At 44.2% G+C, this 19,143-nt stretch overlaps 1 protein-coding gene across 8 annotated transcripts in view; it reads right to left on the bottom strand.

Annotated features, from left to right (window-relative positions):
- PHACTR1 (phosphatase and actin regulator 1) overlaps positions 1 to 19,143 on the bottom strand; it is a 635,410-nt gene that overhangs the window by 53,280 nt on the left and 562,987 nt on the right. For 4 of the 8 annotated variants that reach the window (XM_060244218.1, XM_060244221.1, XM_060244216.1 and 1 more), the window contains 4 exons: positions 13,085 to 13,147; positions 9,527 to 9,851; positions 3,599 to 3,807; positions 2,038 to 2,194 (listed from right to left, as the gene is read on the bottom strand). In XM_060244218.1, the coding sequence (XP_060100201.1) occupies positions 2,038 to 2,194; positions 3,599 to 3,807; positions 9,527 to 9,851; positions 13,085 to 13,147 (754 nt within the window). The remainder of the gene's footprint in view (positions 1 to 2,037; positions 2,195 to 3,598; positions 3,808 to 9,526; positions 9,852 to 13,084; positions 13,148 to 19,143) is intronic. The other 4 variants (XM_060244224.1, XM_060244220.1, XM_060244223.1 and 1 more) reach the window with 1 other exon arrangement.

Genomic DNA, 19,143 nt, shown 5'->3' with positions numbered 1-19,143 from the left:
AAAAATCAAGCAGAGAAAAAGGTCAAGAGATGATGGAATGAAAGAAGCACAGACTGAAATGTAGCTATCTAAAATGAACATATGAAGCTGCCTTATACTGAACCAGACCCTTGGTCCATCAAAGTCAGTATTGTCTTCTCAGACTGGCAGCGGCTCTCCAGGGTCTCAAGCTGAGGTTTTTCACACCTATTTACCTGGACCCTTTTTTGGAGATACCAGGGATTGAACCTGGGACCTTCTGCTTCCCAAGCAGATGCTCTACCACTGAGCCACCGTCCCTCCCCTTACAATGTAAATCTAATCTTCCTAATCCGGACAATTACTAGGGTTGGCAGCTCTTGGCTGGGAAATAACATCGAGATTTTGGGGGTGGAGCCAGGTGAGGGCAATCAATCAATCAATTTATTCGGCCAACAATCAGTACAAGTCAAAAGCAAGAACTATTCAATGAAACATTTAAGGATAGAATTGGTCTAAAAATAACAGAAATATCTCTAAAATTTAACATTTAAAATCCTAACGCAAGAATTTAAGATCTCCACCGGTTTGATATCTCTAAAATTTATAATCTATACATAAAATTTCATGCTGAGAAAAATTTAGCACAGCCCCGTGGTGCAGCGTGGTAAAGCTGCAGTACTGCAGTCCGAACTCTCTGATCACAACCTGAATTCGATCCCAGCAGAAGCTGGGTTCAGGTAGCCAGCTTGAGGTTGACTCAGCCATCCATCCTTCTGAGGTCAGTACAATGAGTACCCAGCTTGCTGGGGGTAAAGTGTAGATGACTGGGGAAGGCAATGGCAAACCACCCCATAAAAAGTCTGCCAAGAAAAAATCGTGATGAGACATCACCCCAGAGCTGCAAACGACTGGTGTTTGCACAGGGGACTGCCTTTACCTTTTTAATAGTGACCTGTGGGTTCACACCCATCAAAAGGAGGGAGGGACCTCAACATGGGCCATAGGGTCCATCCTCCAAAGCAGCTGTTTTCTCCAGGGGAACCGATTGCTATCATCTGGAGATCGGCTGTCAAAGCAGGAGATCTGGAGATTACTATTACAGACTCTAATAACATCAACTGTATCATCTTGGGCTCATCTACTAGTTCATTTCCCAGTGTGATACATAGGGCTTTTTTGTAGAAAAGCCCAGCGGGAACTCATTTGCATATCAGGCCACACCCCCTGATGCCAAGCCAGCCAAAACTGCGTTCCTGCTAAAAAAAAAAAACCCTGGTGATACATGCCATCATATGCCAGCAATGCCTTCTGCTCTCTGTGTGAATGCTGTTGTTTATAATAGTGTGTCAAAATCTTAATTTTTTTTTAAATTATCTGAATCAGCAGAGAGCTTTTAGGAGAATCTGAACATTTAATTATGCAACTTTGAAAATTTGTAAAAACTTTTCCCTGCTAGAAGCAGTAAAAATGATAGCTGGAGAAACACTACATGTTATTTCCTTCAAAACTAAATAATTAAAGCGTCTGCGTTAATTCCGCTTGCCGGGATTTTGTAATGTTGTGAGCAAGTCTGAATTATATCCATTGATGAGTACAGATGCTGAGAAGATACTGAGAAGAACAGAGAAGTGGCTTTTGTTGTGCTTTGAAGCAGCACTGCGGGATTCAGATAGAAGCTGACCATTGTAAATTTGCTGTGATGATGAAAGGGAAGTAAGACTGGGACAGAAATTGAGGAACAAAGCCTTGATCTCTCTTTTTAGCTTTCCAGATGGATTCGCAAGCAATATGCGTAGTTCCATAAAGTAAAATCCAGCCAAACTGAAGCATTTGAAAGTCCCACTGATTTCAACAGGAGGAAGATCTGGTTTTTAGACCCCACTTTCCATTACTTAAAGGAGTCTGAGAGTGGCTTACAATAGCCTTCTCTTCCTCTCCCCAGAACAGATACCCTGTGAGGGAGACAGGGCTGATAGAGCCTTGCATGTTATGACAGGAATAAAAAAAATAACTTGGTCAGGGCCCTTCCTCCATCATTTATTGTCTGGGAAGAACAGGAAAGTGTTCGGTTCTTACCTGGTCAGCTTGGTCCCAATTTGCTGCCTCAGTTCAAGCCGCTCTTCATCGGTCTGCATGGGGAGGATATTCTTTTCCTCCAGTTCTCGTTTGGAAGGCCTGTTGCTAAGTTTGATGGCTAAAGAATCTTTCCTGCAGACTTTCATTGCCAGGGAACCTAGGACAGAAAGAAGAGGCTTTGGAGAACAGAATTCACTCTAGGGTTTCTCCGCATCAACAGGATCACAGCAACACACTTTTTTTTTTTTTAAATCCTCCCTGCTTGGGAAGATCTTTTAAATTAAAGTTTTAAATTAAACTTTTAGTCTGTGTTAAAATTATCCTTTACCACAGACAAAAAAGTTTAATTTAATTTAAAACTCCTTCCAAAGTTTGGGACCGATTTCGCACACACCTTACGCCGCTCTCACGGTGGTCTTCTCAGTGCGGCTCCCTTCAGATTTCCCACTATCTGCCCTGGGGCTGCAGCAAGCATCGGTGTTTTTGCGCAGTAAACAGAAACCACTAAAAACCAGTTTCTGTTAACTGTGCGAAAACACCGAGGCTTGCTGAAACTCTGGGGCAGATAGTGGGAAATTGGAAGGGAGCCATGCTGAGAAGACAAACGTGAGAGCGGCGTAAGGTGAGTGCGAAATCGGTCTGAGTGCCCTCTCAAACTAAGGCCAAAGTGTTACTGTAAGCAAAAATCCCTTTGTTGAGGGCTACTTTGGAGAAGATTACTTTTGCACAGGAACTTCAGACAGGTGGTGCGGACGGAGCTGGAGTTGTGCCTAAGCTTGGAGGACTTCCTTTTTCTCAAGCCAAGTCCTTTTTGCTATCTTCATCTCAATGCAAGAAAGGAGTCATTCCATAAAAATAAAAAGACATTAGGATGAAAGACTGAGCAGCATAAAAGAACTACTTAATGCACAGAGGAACAAGCCTTACTGAAGAAAAATCAGCATGGCTTCTTCCAAAGGAAATCCTGTTCACCAGGAGTTGAGAGAGTGAACAAATATGTGGATGAAGAGAACTAAAAGACATGTTCCTGCTACAAAAAAAGCCCTGAGGGACAATATACCTCTGAGAGCCAGTTTGGTGTAGTGGTTAAGTGTGTGGACTCTTATCTGGGAGAACTGGGTTTGATTCCCCACTCCTCCACTTGCACCTGCTGGAATGGCCTTGGGTTAGCCATAGCCCTGGCAGAGGTTGTCCTTGAAAGGGCAGCTGCTGTAAGAGCTCTCTTAGCCCCACCCACCTCACAGGGTGTCTGTTGCGGGGGAGGAAGATAAAGGAGATTGTGAGCCGCTCTGAGACTCTTCGGAGTGGAGGGCAGGATATAAATCCAATATCTTCTTCATCTTGAATGCCAGTTGCTGGGGAGCACCAGCATAGTCAGTTTATGGCCTCTGTGTCCCTTCTGTGGCACTTCTGGTTCATCACTTCAGCTACTGGGATCCAGAAAGCTGGACTAGATGGATTACTGGTCTGATCCAGGAGGGCTCTTTTATACTCTTAAATGTTATTCTTTCTTTTGTAATGAGTGCAAAGAACAGGCAAAAAAGTGCAAATATTGCCTTACTTGTAAATAATGAACTTTCGTCATCTTCCTCTTCATCCTCGTCCTCTTCTTCTCTTGCGTAGAGGCAGGAAGAATCTTCATAGTCTGATTCGTGAGGCACATTTTCTTTATTGTCATCGTATTCGATCACAACAGTTGGCACTTGTCTCATGTCTGAAAGGCCGCCAGGTCCAGGTTTTGTGACACTGTCGCCTGCGTGTAAACCAGAGCTTTGGGGAGGAAATCGGGCAGGGAGGGGGAGAGAGGAAAGAATGCTGGAATCAGTCGGCTTCCTAGGAATCAAAGGTCATGTTGGCAGCACCTTTCAGGATGAAGGCAGACAGATCAGGTTTAAAGCAACGAGGTTAGTTTCAAAGCAGCATTTTCACCACATGCAGAACAAAAATACATCCCCCCCTCTTCCAAGATGAGCTGTGACCATGAGGGCCTCTGATGGGTTAGTACCCATGACATCATCAAAAGGTGTGTGTACACCAGAGCTTTTTTTGTAGCAGGGACTCCTTTGCATATTAGGCCACATCCCCCTGAATTAGCCAATCCTCCTGTATCTTACAGTAGGCCCTGTATGAAGAGCCCTGTAAACTCTCGGAGGATTGGCTACGTCAGGGGTGTGTGGCTTAATATGCAAAGGAGCCCCTGCTACAAAAAAAAGCCCTGGTGTACACATGTGCATGTAATTATGCATGTGCTTCATTCTCCCACTCCAAAGGTGGTTAGCAACCAGAAACTTCAGAGCAAGGACAAGACTGATGGATATACTAGGGTTTAGTTTGCTGCTATATGCAGGGCCTTTTTTTATAGCAGGAACTCCTTTGCTTATTAGGACACACACCCCAATGTAGCCAATCCTCTAAGAGCTTACAGGGTTTTTATTCCAGGGTCTACTGTAAGCTCCATGAGGATTGGCTACATCAGCAGATGTGGCCTAATATGCAAAGGCGTTCCTATGCTGGTTTCACAGCACAGAAGATCCCACCACATTTGTTCTCTATATTCTCTGTCTTCACACTCATAGTGAGCGATATAAAAGTGATGTGATATAAAATAAGGGAATGAACAGAGGATAAAAAATAATCACCCATAATAAATCATGAGCCATAAATAAATACTTAATAAATAAGACCATACTAAATAAAAGATTCCCACTAGCTTTCTAAAACAAAGTCACTATATTTCTCTTGTTAAAACCCACAACATACAAAACGCCCTGCTGGATCAGACCAGGTTCATATAGTTCAGTCCTGTTCTCACAGTGGAAAACAAATAGGGACTAGAAGCCAAGGCCTTCCCCCTGATGCTATGAGTTTGGGGTGAATCTTAGAGAGCCACTTTGGGTAAAAAAACTGCAAGAGATGTCAACCTGCCCCCCTTGTATCCAGAGATATGCTGCCTCCATATACAGAGGTTCTCTTTGCTCATCATGGCTAGCTGCCAGTGACAAACTAGGGTTGCCAATCCCCAGGTGGGGGCAGGGGATCCCCCGGTTTGGAGGCTCTCCCTCCACTTCAGGGTCATCAGAAAGCAGAGGGTGGGGGGAGGGAAATGTCTGCTGGGAACTTTATTATTCCCTATGGAGATTTATTCCCATAGAAAATAATGGAGAATTGATCCGCGGGTATCTGGGGCTCTGAGGGGGGTGTTTTTTGAGGGAGAGGCACCAAATTTTCAGTACAGCAGCTAGTGCCTCTCCCCAAAATATCCCCCAAGTTTCAAAACAATTGGACCAGGGGGTCCAATTCTATGAGCCCCAAAAGAAGGTGCCCCTCTCCTTCATTATTTCCTATGGACGGAAGGCATTGAAAAGGTGTGCCGTCCCTTTAAATGTGATGGCCAGAACTCCCTTTGGAGTTCAATTATGCTTGTCACAGCCTTGATCTTGGCTCCACCCCTAATGTCTCCTGGCTCCACCCCCAATGTCCCCAGATATTTCTTAAATTGGCCTTGGCAACCCTATGACAAACCTATCCTCCATTATTGTCTAATTCCCCCTTAAAGCCATCTACGCTAGCTGTCATTACTATGTCCACTGGCAGTGAATTTTACAATTAAATGACTTGCTGACTAATTTTTAATTAATTGCTGCTAAGTAATTTTATAAACCTCTACCATGTCACCTCACTTTCGTCACTTGTGCTCATCACAAGTTCATCACTGTTTTTTTCTAAAATAAAAAGTCCCAGACTCTTTAACTTTTCCATCCCCTTAAATAATTTCCGTCATTTTATTCTGCACTTTCCCAAGGTCTATAACATCCTTTCTGTGATAACAGCAACCATAACCATATACAATGTTCCAGATGGGACCGCACGATAGCTCGTACATAAGAGAATTACAATATGGGCTGTTTTATGTACTGTCCCTTTCCTAACAATTTCTAACCATTCCTAGCATGGGTATAGAAAGTCTTCCATTTTACACCAAAAAGTATTTTAAAAGTATGAAGAAAAAAAGTTGGGAATGTCTGCATTTGATTTTAACTGAGTTTACATTAAACTGATGTTATCTAAAAAGCCATTTTGGAAACTGTCAGTGGAAATCTTCCTAATAATATATAAATGTATAACAATCCCTTAAAAACATTTGATTAACCTTCTAAATTATGAACGAAAGTTTGATTTCAGCGTCACTTTTAAGACCAACAAAGCTTTTGTGTGCACGCACACTTCCTCAGAGACACTGAAATGGAGGGTAACAGTTCACTGATGTACGTAGAGGGTGAACATCAAATCAGCACACAACACGATGACGATGTTTTAACAGGTGCAAAAACGAAACAGGAGCAATAAGTTAAGTTTAAATGATCACTATTTGTGAAAGAAAAGTCAGACAGGGTTGCCAGTCCCCAGGTCCCAGCAGAGGTCCCCTTGCTTTTGGGGGCTTTGATCCACCCCCCCCTATCTGGCAGAGAGGTCTTAATATGCAAATTCTTCTAATGTGCATTAGGGAAGGGACTTCAATGGGGCATAATGCCATGGAGTCCGCCTTCTGAAGAGCCCATTTTCTCCATGTGAGCTGATCTCTGTCACCTGGAGATCAGTTACAGCAGTGGGAGATCTCCAGCTACCACCTGAAGCCCTGTAACCCTTTTCTGGTGGTGTGATGGGAGACTAAGACCACCCCCTTATGCAGCATAACTCCAGTCTAAGCACACTGAAATCAACTCTTAGGATTTCACTGCCAGGTCTTCATTAGCTTATATTCAACTATGGGTTAAGAGCCGGCTGAAGACAAAAGCAAATCCATCACCTGTTTTCTGCTCATTAAACCTAATGGCATGTCCCAACAACTGCGGGCTTGATAGGAGCTCAGAAATGTGAGCCTCTATTGCTGCGGGGAAACAGATGCCGCTATGAAGTCACACGGTGAGAAATATCGCTGTGCATAAGATAAAGCGCATGTTTCATGTGCAATGGACCAGACTGTGCAATTAACATAGGCCCATATGCATGCAAGTAATTGACGGAGGAAAGAGGAGATAGTTGCTTATAGTAAATTGCTGTCTTGACTTAAACTGACTTACACTTTCAGGTAAGGGAATAAAAGACATTTTAAAATAACATGTGAGCAGCTGATGCAGCTACATACACCTGAGTCAAGCTAATGATGCAACGTACACAAGAACAACCCTCCTGGTGTGTTTCCAGGAAAACTGGACTGGTCACTCACTTCTGGAAGCAAAGTACCCAACAAGACAGAACCTTGTCCTGATCCTCTGAGGCACTTATGTTTTTCTGTATTAGACTAAACCCTGTCCAGCCTTCTGCCATGGAAAGTAACAAACGGGGCTCTCCAGAGTCCAGTATGGAGGCCCCAGAAGTGTGCATGGTTAGCATCAGCGCTTTTTTTATTTGTAGCAGGAACTCCTTTGCATATTAGGCTACAGCCCCCTGATGTAGCCAATCCTCCAAGAACTTACAGGGCCTATTGGAAGCTCTTGGGAGGATTGGCTACATCAGGGGTGTGTGGCCTAATATGCAAAGGAGTTCCTGCTACAAAAAAAAGCCCTGTCTAGCATGATTAGAATGATGAGAATGCATATGAAAAAGGATAAGGAAAATACTTTTGATAAAAGAGAATGAAAAACATAGGCTATACAGTACACCCAAGACTGTCTGATTTTCTACGTCAATAAAAAAGATCTTCTTTTTGTACCTACATCTTGAGGGCACAGCAATTAGGGCTGCAATCCTAAACACACTTATCAAGGAGTTTACGTCATACATGGTTCAGCCACTACTGTTAAGAGGCTGAGCTATGAGCCGGTTAGTCCCAATTTCAAAATCTCACTTCACTGAGTGATTCACAAAACCGCAGTGCCTCTGGTGAAGGGTCAACATGACAGGAAGGATACAGTGACAGAGTTCCACCCAGGAAAAACTTGGTTCACATCTACAGCTGGCCACTAAGTTAATTGTGTGTCCTTGGAGAATTCTCAGTCTAATTTCCCTCATAGGGAAAGGACAATAAGATGAGCTTGTCTTCCCTGGGTGATTTGCCTTAAATCCAAGTTTCCACTCAAAATGAAAATGTCACACATTGAGGGAAAAGCAATAATGTGCACCTAATGTGTGTTTGTCAACTACTTGTGTTTCTAGTTAGCCATTCAGAAAACCAGCTATCAAACACCATATTTTCCACTATGACAGGACAATCACCACAATTCACTCTTTTGAGAAGCCTTCATGCAGCTATGGCACACATGTGGGGAAACGGAGTAGTCTAAATACTAAAGAGCCTCTTTTTAGTACTTATAATGCACCACATCTGAGCTAGAGCTTTTGAAATTTGTCCAGCAGCAGTGCTTTATCATAGTGCTTCTTTTTCAAAGTGTTGTAGAAGCTCATTAAATTAAGGATTTCCCAAACCTGATCCAACTTGCATTCAGATGCTACCATTATCATCATCTTCATTCCCAGCAGCAACAGTACATACATGACAGGAAAACAAAATGAACATGGTAATAGCTACTGTAACACCCTCCTAATCATTATGCCTAACCCATTAAAAACAAGCGAACCTGTGAAATGAAATGACACACTACTTATACGAAGCTGAAACAGGTAAATCGATTAAAGTCAAAACAGTTTTCAAAGAAAGAAATTGGTACCAAAATTACGATGATTATCATATATCCAAACTTCTTATCTCAGAAACGGAGGACATTGTCTTATTTGTATAGTCTACAGTGTTCATAGCTTTGCTTTTTTCAAAAGATTTCACTGAATATTTATTCAGGCAAATGAGATAATATGAGCTGCATCCTTCCTGTTACAAGCTGTAGTCCATGACAGGGTAGAACAGTATTTCTCAAACTCCTGACAGCCAAGGTTCATTTTTTAAATTAATTACAATGGGAGGCATGCTTCACTCTTAGACCTAAGAAGGGTTACTTTTCTAATGCTTAATAGTAATAGCATACCATTTGGTAATAGTAATACCACTTATCTTTTGAAGAATCTACCCATGGGTAGTTTAGGATGGCACTGCTACTTGTAGCTAAGCACCACATGGTAGAATTAATTTTCCTCAACAAATGCTAATTGGAAGGAGACACAGCCAGAGCAGTGACTCAAGCAGAGATGCATCCAGCAGCCTCCTCTGAGAAAAGACTTGAATGTCTCCCTGCCTGCCTATCCATCCATCCTTCCAATCTAGGGCATCAGGGAGTGTGGCCTAATATGCAATTGAGTTTCTGCTGGGCTTTTTCTACCAAAAAAGCCCTTCATGAAACAATGGTGATGTCACCATTAGGGGGTGTGGCCTAATAAGCAAATGAGTTCCTGCTGGGCCTTTTCTACCAAAAAAGCCCTCTGTGAGTGTGTATGTGTGTGCGTGCACACACCCTGCAGCACACTAGGAGTTCTCTCAGAGTATCCAGTCCTGCAATTAGTGGAATAGAAAAAGAAGCTACACATAATGTTCCAATACCTTTCTAGCCTCTGCATAGTCATGGCCAGCGTCTTATTTAATTCCTCAATCATCCGGCACCCTGACGGGTGGATAGGTAACGTGTTGGATCCAGAAGGCAAGTGTGGGCTGTGGCTGCCATACTGATGCTGGTGCGCTGCTAACTGCGATGGCAGGACCGTGTGGTGATGTGGAGCCATGGATTGCTGGGAACCCTTCGGAGAGGAGTAGGATGCGAGGGAGTGGTCTGGTCCCCCTAAAGGCATGCAAATCATGACTTTCTTTGGAGGTAGCGGAGGTGACAGTTTGACGGGCATACAAGGCAGTTTCACAGGAGCGCCAGGATCTAAAACACAAAAGTTTGAGAAATTCAGACATAAGCGCTTAGCAACGGGAACATACATGTATACAAGCCACCCGGGAGCCTCCTCCTCATGGGATCTTCTCATACACCGCAGTAAGAGTGAGAGCACTACAATAATGTGGACGAGGCTGATCAATGGGACCAGATGAATGGGAGAAAACCCACACAATCAGATCTGTCCACATGGCTGCAGCCAGGGGTGGAATTCTAGCAGGAGCTCCTTTGCATATTAGGCCACACAACCTGATGTAGCCAATCCTCCAAGAGCTTACAAGGCTCTTTTTTGTAAGCTCTTGGAGGATTGGCTACATTAGGGGTGTGTGGCCTAATATGCAAAGGAGCTCCTGCTAGAAATCCACCCCTGGCTGCAGTATTCTTGAGCATATCACAGCTGTGCCTGAAGAACGAACGTTCTGAAAAAGATCACACTAGAAGCCAGAAGCTTCTAGAAGCCAATTCAGATGCAGCAGACTCCAGTATCAGAAGTGTACACATTCACATCATAGCTGTGTTAGACTCTTCTACTCTGAAAGGCTGTGCTAAAAACTGCATTTAAAAATGGCAGTCTAGATTTCCTATCATCTTCCTTCCCCCTTCTCCAAGCCAGTTTTTGAGCAGCGGGAGAATCCTGTCAATATCTCTGTGAGTTAGTCAAATAAGCAGGGTTTAAAGAGCCCATGTGAGACAAAGTGTTGGGTTGACATTGGGGAGATCTGGTTTCTAATCTCTGCTCAGTCATGACGCATACTGAGTGGCCGTGGGCATATCCCTAATAGCCTATCCCAGGGCTTTTTTAAAATAGCAGGAACGCACAAGAATGCAGTTCCAGCTGGCTTGGTGCCAGGGGTGTGTGGCCTAATATGCAAATGAGTTCCTGCTGGGCTTTTTCTACAAAAAGAGCCCTATTTCCCATCGTTTCCTATTTCCCATTGTCTCAGGATATAAGAGAGCAAGATAATGAATGCTGGCTGCCCTGCGCTCTTCAGAGAAAATGTGAAGAGGTAACTACCCAAAGAAAACTGGTAAAAAAAACATGGCAGGTCCGTTTTTACTTAGAGGAATGCTGATCCAGGGCATTTTTCTGCACAGAGAAGAGAGTTTCATGACCATGAGGATTCAACCTCTGGTTTTCAAGACTGAGACTGAATACAATGCAGGAGATCAGCTATTGGGATAGCAAACTGGTATTATTTTTTTCTTTCCAGGGTTAGAAAAACTTCTGATTGGTAGAGGAGTGCTCTAAGATACTTCTCTGTATCATAGGCTTGTTCCAGGTGGACAGCCCTTTTGCTCCCAGGGCTTCTCTCCATTTTTGCACAAGTTGCCCCATAGCTGCGAGTTGGCGTACCACTATTCCGCAGCAAGCGAGCTCCTCTGACAAGCGGTTTCTGCTTGCTGCGGAAAAGTGGCGCACCAACAAGCAGCTCCACGGCAGCTTATGTGAAAATGGAGAGAAGCCCTGGGGGCAAAAAGGCTCCCTACTGGAAACAAGCCCTAGTGCGAAATCGGTCTCAGACTTCCACAGGGAAGTGACTGGGAAAGGGAAGCACAAAGAACAGTTGAAAAGTAAAGGTGAAGTTAGGAACTACTTATACAGTGCTGTTTGAGGTTGTACCGCTGTGTCAGTATAGCTGGATGTACACATGCACAAAAAAAAATTCCCTGCACTGGCATGCCCAAGTAAGGTGGATCAAGCTGCTTAGGAAAGCAACATTCCATGGAAAATCAAAACAGACAATAGCAATGGAAGAATGAAAATGGAAAGAGAGCAGAAAGAGGATTTGCTCAAGGTGCAATGAACATTGTCCAGAAGTAACTCGCTGCATTGGCAATCTGGGGTTTGGGCATAACACAACATATCAACAGAGCTGCCATAAGTATACATGGCTGGGCAAGCAACCTACAGTGTCTTCTAGAAGAATGGTCTTCTTCAACCCATCCAGACCCAAGACTAGATTACCTATTGGGAGCCAATGAGCTGCAAACACTTGACAGGAACTCATGTGACATAAGAGTCATGTGATAGAAAAAGAGTCAGAGTTATGACCTCACCAGTGTGAACCATGGGCAGTACACCAAAGAACAGAGGGCAGGAACGCAGCTGAGCCCCAGGAAGTACAATATCAAGGGGAACTACCCAAGGGTTGCTCTCTCACTGATTCAGCATAAACGCAGAGGGAGGCAGGAGACTTGGCACCTATGCTCTTTAAGCAACAGTCCTTAAAAGTACCACAGTTTGCGATCCAGCAGTAGAGGCTCTGAGAGTCCCAACCCATAGACTACTCCCTTAGAAAACCTTTGCATTTCATCTGCCTTTTTGTAGCTGAACAAGTGGGGTGGAACATGGAGTTAAAAAAACAAAAACTCTTGTTACACTTTTATACATTTCAGTAAGATTTTAGCAGGACACAACCTACAAGCAATAAGAGCAGCAGTAGGACCATCACTCCCAAGTATCTCTTTTACTCTTTCTCCTGCCACTCAGTCCATATCCTCATTTTCTCTCTCTGTCCATTTTGCCAGCTTAGATGTGTACATAATGGAGAGATTATCTGGATGCTTCTCCATGCACCCTCGTCCCAGTTTGCCATCATTAATAGGTTATCAAGATGTGTCCAGGGAACTCCTCTGCATATTAGGCCACGCACCCCTGATGCAGCCAATCCTTCAAGAGCTTACAAGGTTCTTAGCATAGGGCCTACTGTAAGCTCCAAGAGAATTGGCTACATCAGGGGTGTGTGGCCTAATATGCAAAGGGATTCTTGCTACAAAAAAAAGGCCCTGGATGCAGGCCTTGAATTCAGCAGGAGCTCACAGGAGCACAGCTCCTGAACCTTTCTGAGGGTTCCTCCTCCTCTTCCCCACCTACCTACCTTGCCCAATGAATAGTAAGTGCAGCTGCATAACAATCCCTGGATGAGCTCCATCACCTATTTTTCTACAAAACGAGGCCCCTGCCTGAATGTGTCGCATGGTTCTGGTGCACTGGAAACTGAGATGCACCACAAAGCACTCAGAGCATGTTTCCTTGCACATATTCAATTGATTTCTTGATTTTTTTAAAAATTCACCATACATTGAAAGTGCTCATGTAAAATCAGCCTTTAATTCCATTTAGCCTGGGACTTTGGATGATTCTTGCATTCAGCCCAGTCCCCACAAGGCTGACAAATAGCAACGTTCCTAAAGCTGAATGCATTCTGCACAAAACTCACTTTGACACTGATCTTGCCATGGGCTGAGATATCCAGTAGTAGAGTCTATTTTTTCACTGGAACCTATTTAAAAACACACACACACATACACACACACACACACACGTTTAAGAATTAGATGCAATCTCAGAAGAATTTCAAGCAGAAACACTTTCTGTGAACACGTTCCTCTCACTGTTGCCTCTGCAAAGCAAATTATTATCCACCTTCAATTCAATTAAATAACCTTTATTGGCACGATATCGAACATAACAGGGAACCAATCCAGCCATCAAATGGCAATTTGCAAATACATTAAGCGCCTCCTAGATATAAAAGTTTTGCAACAGTTTCAATTACCAATTGGTTCTGAGTTGACAACAAGAAGACAATTTTATATTTGTAAGGCTTCGCAGTTTGCTCACTCAAACAGGGGTCAATGAGAACGGAGTGCAGGTCAGAGTAAAAAGTACAGTTTAAGAACACATGTTCTAAAGTTTCTATCGCTGGACATGCACAAATGCACAGGGAGTTTTATGGGATCTTCCAAGAAGTATCACAGATGGTAGCACATTGAACCTAGTAGCAAATAAGCTCTGCGTTGCCAAGGGGCAGTTAGGCAGGTGAGATATTCATCCCTATACCCAGGAGGTAAAAACTTCCACCTTCAGTCTCCATTAGTCATGCCCAGAGTGTCTTAATTTGCCTCTTCACAAAAATATTAAGAGAAAAGAAAAAGAAACCCAAACCAAGTGCTAAAACTATGTGGGAAACGTGTGAACTCCTTCATTTTGATTGTGAGAATTCTCATTATATGAATTGTTTCAAACAGGGCCTGAGAAAGCCTCCGGAGAAATCAATAATGGAATAAGGTTAATTCACTTTCAGCCTTGGAAGGATGATTCATTAGAACCAATTGCTCATTTCCAGGAGACTATGCAAAATCGAAATAAACTCCCAGAGGACAAATATAACATATTTTAGAAATAAAAATATGTTTCTTGGCCCCTCCATTCCAATTCTAGGCATGTCTTCTTGGAAATATGACTTTCTGATTTCACTGGGGCCAAATTATATGTTACAGTGGAACCATGTGTAGCGTTAGCCTAAAAATAGGTCTCCAAACTGTTACGAGTTTGCATCAAATTAATGGTAGTTATTGTCTGTAACTAAGATGTCCACTATTTCAACTGCAATTATTTCATAACAAGCACAGCCAACTGTCCTTGAGAATTATTTTGCTGCCTCCCCCGTTTTTGCTTAAACATGCTAGAGGGAGTCTTATCATTTTAAGAGAATTCTGCCCACTTGGTTCTGTCATATATGGAGAGGCCTAGGGATATTAGTGGTAAATAGAGTAGCAACTGCATCACTAGTATCCTTGTTAAAGTGGCCCAAGTAGCCCAGACTAGCTGGTTTTCATAGGGTTCCCAATCCCCCCGCTTTAGCGGGAGACTTCTGGGATCCCAGCTTAATCTCCCGGTCTTCAAAAATTGAGAAGCGGGGGGGTGGGGGGTGGAGGGGGGGAGAACATACCTATAGAGCTCCTATTGTAGAGCTCCTGAGCAGTTTGTAAAATCCCTGTCCCTTTAAGGCTGGGCAGGAAGGAGGAAACAGGAAGGGCTTCGGAGAACGGCCCCTCCCTTCTTTGCTTTCGTTTTCTCAGCAGGCACAGTTCTCCGGAAGAAGACCAAGTAAGTATTTGTGTGTGTGTGAGAGAGGGAGGGGGATTCCCTGGTATGGAGGCCCTCCCTCCCTTTAGAAAGTGTGTGTGTGTGGGGGGAAATGTCTACTGGGCACTCTATTATTCCCTATGGAGAATGATTCCCATAGGGAATAATAGGGAATTGATCCGTGGGTATTGGGGGCCCTGGGGGGGCTATTTTTTGAGGTAGAGGCACCAGATTTTTAGTATAGCATCTAGTGCCTCTCCCCAAAATACCCCCCAAGTTTCAAAACGATTGGACCAGAGGGTCCAATTCTATGAGCCCCAAAAGATGGTGCCCCTATCCTTAATTATTTCCTATGGAAGAAAGGCATTTGAAAAGGTGTGCTGCCCCTTTAAATGTGATGGCCAGAACTCCCTTGGAGTTCAATTATGCTTGTCACACCCTTGTTCCTGGCTCCACCCCCAGTGTCTCCTGGCTCCACCCCCAAAGTCTCCTGGCTCCGCCCCCAAAGTCCCCAGATTTTTCTTTAATTGGACTTGGCAACCCTAGGTTTTCATCAGAGGTTGGAAGTTAAGCAAGGCTGGTATTGGGAATGGGAGTTCACCAAGGAAGATGGGGACTGCTATCCAGAAGAAGTTAATGGCAAACCACCTCTGCTCATCTCTTGTCTTGAAATCACCTGCGACCAGTGTTCCCTCTAAGCTGAGTTAGTGTGAGCTAGCTCACAATTTTTTAGCCTCCAGCTCATACATTTTTGTCTCAGCTCAGGAAAAATGGCCCTAGAGCAAACTAAGTTACGCAGTCGCTCACAACTTTAATGCCAGTAGCTCACAAAGTAGAATTTTTGCTCACAAGACTCCGCAGCTTAGAGGGAAAAATTGCTTGCGACTCAGTGGCACGATTTGCTGTGGTATCCTGTCAGGGTTGATAGACATGAAGGCAAAATGGGAGACGTGGGCCGCTAACAGATGGCCGGTTCAGGGCAGCATCAAGCTGACCTGGAAGTGAGCCAGCCAGAAATGGAGCACCTGGGAGCATCCAGATGGCCCATGGTATGGGCCATTGGCGCCCCAGGGAGTGTCTGGAGTACTCACGTGCCCTATCAATGGCTCCCCAGGCACTCTCCAGGTGCTCCCCGGCTGTCCAGATGGCCAGGGAGGTACCTCAGAGGCGCCCCAGTGAAAAGGGAACACTTTCAAAATGGTGCCTTTGTGAGCCTGCTCCAGGTAAGCCGGGGGCGGCTCAGGGGCGGGATGGGGATGGCAGGGAGATGTGCACATGTAGATGAGCTTTTTAGATCCACCTGCCTGGGTGGCTTTAACCACCTGTCTGTAAGCAGCCATGGAGTTCAGCAGGCTCAGGCAGGGCTTCAAGGTAGTCTGTGGTGACGGTCACCTTCTCCTGCTGGACCGGGAAGCTGCAGCACCACCTTCAGCAAACAGCAAGAATGGGACTGCTGAGCAGTGGAGAACAGGTTTGCAGTTCTCTGACTGCAAATTGTCCCACTGGCACAGCGAACAAGGGATCAGAGCCCAGCTGCCAAGTCTCCGTTTCAAAACCTCTTGATATTTTATGGCTCGAACAGATGTAAGGGCAATCATGGGCATCTATCAATGAGGTAAACAGCATATGTGCAGTCATGGTTTAAATTGGAGCCATAACCCTTCAAGGCCTGCTAATTGAAACCAGGTTCTCCCATGTTTTTGGTATTTTAATGGAGGAAAGAAAGGGGTTTTTTTAAAGACAAAAATAGGAACCTTTCTTAATTTATGTAAGCAGGAGTTTGAAATCCCCAGAAGCCCCCACAAAGACCCAGAAGCAGAAGATCACTGTCTAAGGAACTGCAGACAAAGAGTCTTGGTGTGAAGGAGGCACTGAGACAACAGACCTGCCCAAAAATGGGGGCGAAACTCTTTGAAACAGGTATTAGTGTGATTCCATACTGCAGGGGTGTCAAACATGAGGCCCAGGGGCCGAATCAGACCCCCTGAGGGCTCCTATCAGGCCTCCAAGCAATTGGCTGTCGTCTGCTTTTTTCTTCTTGCTTCCTTCTGCTTCCTTCCTTCTTGCTTCCTTCTGCATAACAGTTTGCTTTGCCAGGCTTGCTCAAACACACAGGAGCTACACAGTGAAGTCTCTATTTTCTCCATTGGCTAAGTCTCTTCCCTTGGGGAGGAAGGGGAGAAGGAGAGCTTGCTTTGATAGGTTCTGTCAATCGCACAGCAGAGCTACTGAGCCAAGCTTCTCTTCCTTCTATTAGCTGAGGCTCCTGCCCCTCCTGGTCCCCTGAGGAAAGAGCCAGAGCTTCCTTTGCCCTGGATCCCACAGAAGAGATACAAAGAACGCACTTTTAAGGTCAACAAGTGCTAATGTTTTAAGCATTTTTTAAAAGTTTTAAAAAAATCTTTAATTGTATTTGTCTGTGTCCTTTATAAAGCTTATATCTCTGCTACCTGGCATTACAAGGTCTCATTTATTTCAGATCTGGCCCTCATAATAAATGGGTTTGGCACTCCTGCCTTATTGGTTCGGGTTAAGTTTGTTCTAGGGCCTATAGCATCCTTCATCAACCCCAGAATGAAAGACCAAATAACTACAAATTGGGCAATCTAAGACAAGAAGAACCATGGAGTGAAAATCCATGAAAGGATGAGGTCCAAAAATATCTCTACAATGGGACAAGTTGAGACACAGATCAAATGAATGCTGGAGGAGTAGAATGAAGATTAAGGATTAGGGGTACACATTCAGTATAAACAGAACCAAATAAATACCAGAAAAAAACCTTATTGGTATTTTTAAGGTATTTATTCAGCCAAATACTAATACTCTAATCTGATTTGACTACCGATATAGCTGAGTCCGAATAAAAGCTTATATTATTCAGATTTTATTTGGGCACAGCTTCTGTGTTCACTCACTAAGTCACTCTGCAGTGGCACCACAGGCTGGGTAAAGAGGCTTGTGCAGCCACCATAGCAGTGCAACTTGAACTCTTGGCAACTTGGCTCTCTTTAAATGCCTGAGTTCATTCACTGAGTCATGCTGCCGTGGTTGTGGCAACACGGGCCAGCTTGGAGAAAGAATTTAAAGAGACCTCTTAAATGCCTTCTCCAAGCCAGCCCACAACACAGTGGTGTAACTTGGAGAGTGAACCCAGGCATTTAATGGGTCTCCATAAACATATGGAGCAGAGGTCCATCAGTGGCTATTAGCAACAGTGTATTGTTATTTATTTATTATTTATTTATTTGACACATTCAATTTCTATCCCGCCCTCTCCACAAGCGGACTCAGGGCAGCTCTCTGTCTGGGGTAAGCGATGCTCAGTATTCTTGGTGCTTGGGAGGGGCAATAGTGTGAGGGCTTCTAGTGTGCTTGAGAGAGGCAACAGTGGGAGAGGATTTCTAATGTCCTGGCCCCACTGATGGACCTCCTGATGGCACTTGAGTGTTTTGGGGTTTTTTTGCCACTGTGTGACACAGAGTGTTGGACTGGGTGGGCCATTGGCCCAATCCAACATGGCTTCTCTTATGTTCTTATGTAAATGCCTGAGTTCAGTTGCTGAGTTGTGCTGCCAACCTCTTTAAATGCCTTCATTAAGGGTGATGCAAGTCAGTGAGTGAACACAGAAGACAATTAAAAAGACTGCAGACTCTTTAATTGCCTTCCTTCCCTCCATTGAAAGCAATGGAGGAGGGGGGGACCTTTGGGAGCCCATAGAACTGGATCCCCTGCACCAATATTTTTAAAACTTGGGGGAATTTTTTTTTTGAGGAGAGGCACCAACAGCTATGCTGGAAATTTGGTGCCACTATCTAAAAAAAGAAAGCTGCCCCCCATCCCCAAAATCCCCTGGATGGATTCTCCACTATACTCTATGGGGACAGTTCCCATAGTGTATAATGCTGTCAAATAAATTCAGGTTTCCTGAATATTTTTTAATTATTTAATTACATTTTAAAACCACCATCCCCTACAAATAGGGCTCGGGACAGTGTACATCAAAGCCATTTACAAGTTCACAATTTCCAAGAACATCATTTGACTTACAGCTGAAAACAATATCTGTAACCAATAGATGGTGACAAACTGCATTTGTCATGTGGGCACTCAATGGAATTGCTGAGCAGTCAGGTTAGAACAGATAAAAGGAAGTACTTCACCCAAAGGGTGATTAACACATGGAATTCACTGCCACAGGAGGTGGTGGTGGCTGCAAGCATAGCAAGCTTCAAGAGGGGATTGGATGAACATGGAACAGAAGTCCATCAGTGGCTATAAGTCACAGGGTATTAATGGAACTCTCTGTCTGGGGCAGTGATGCTCTGTATTCTTGGTTCTTGGGAGGGGCAACAGTATGAGGACTTCTAGTGTCTTGGCTCCACTGATGGAACTCCTGAAGGCACC

The sequence above is a fragment of the Heteronotia binoei genome, chromosome 7, assembly GCF_032191835.1.
Source record: "Heteronotia binoei isolate CCM8104 ecotype False Entrance Well chromosome 7, APGP_CSIRO_Hbin_v1, whole genome shotgun sequence".
Taxonomy (NCBI): domain Eukaryota; kingdom Metazoa; phylum Chordata; class Lepidosauria; order Squamata; family Gekkonidae; genus Heteronotia; species Heteronotia binoei.
This window is presented reverse-complemented; position numbering and strand designations above follow the sequence as displayed.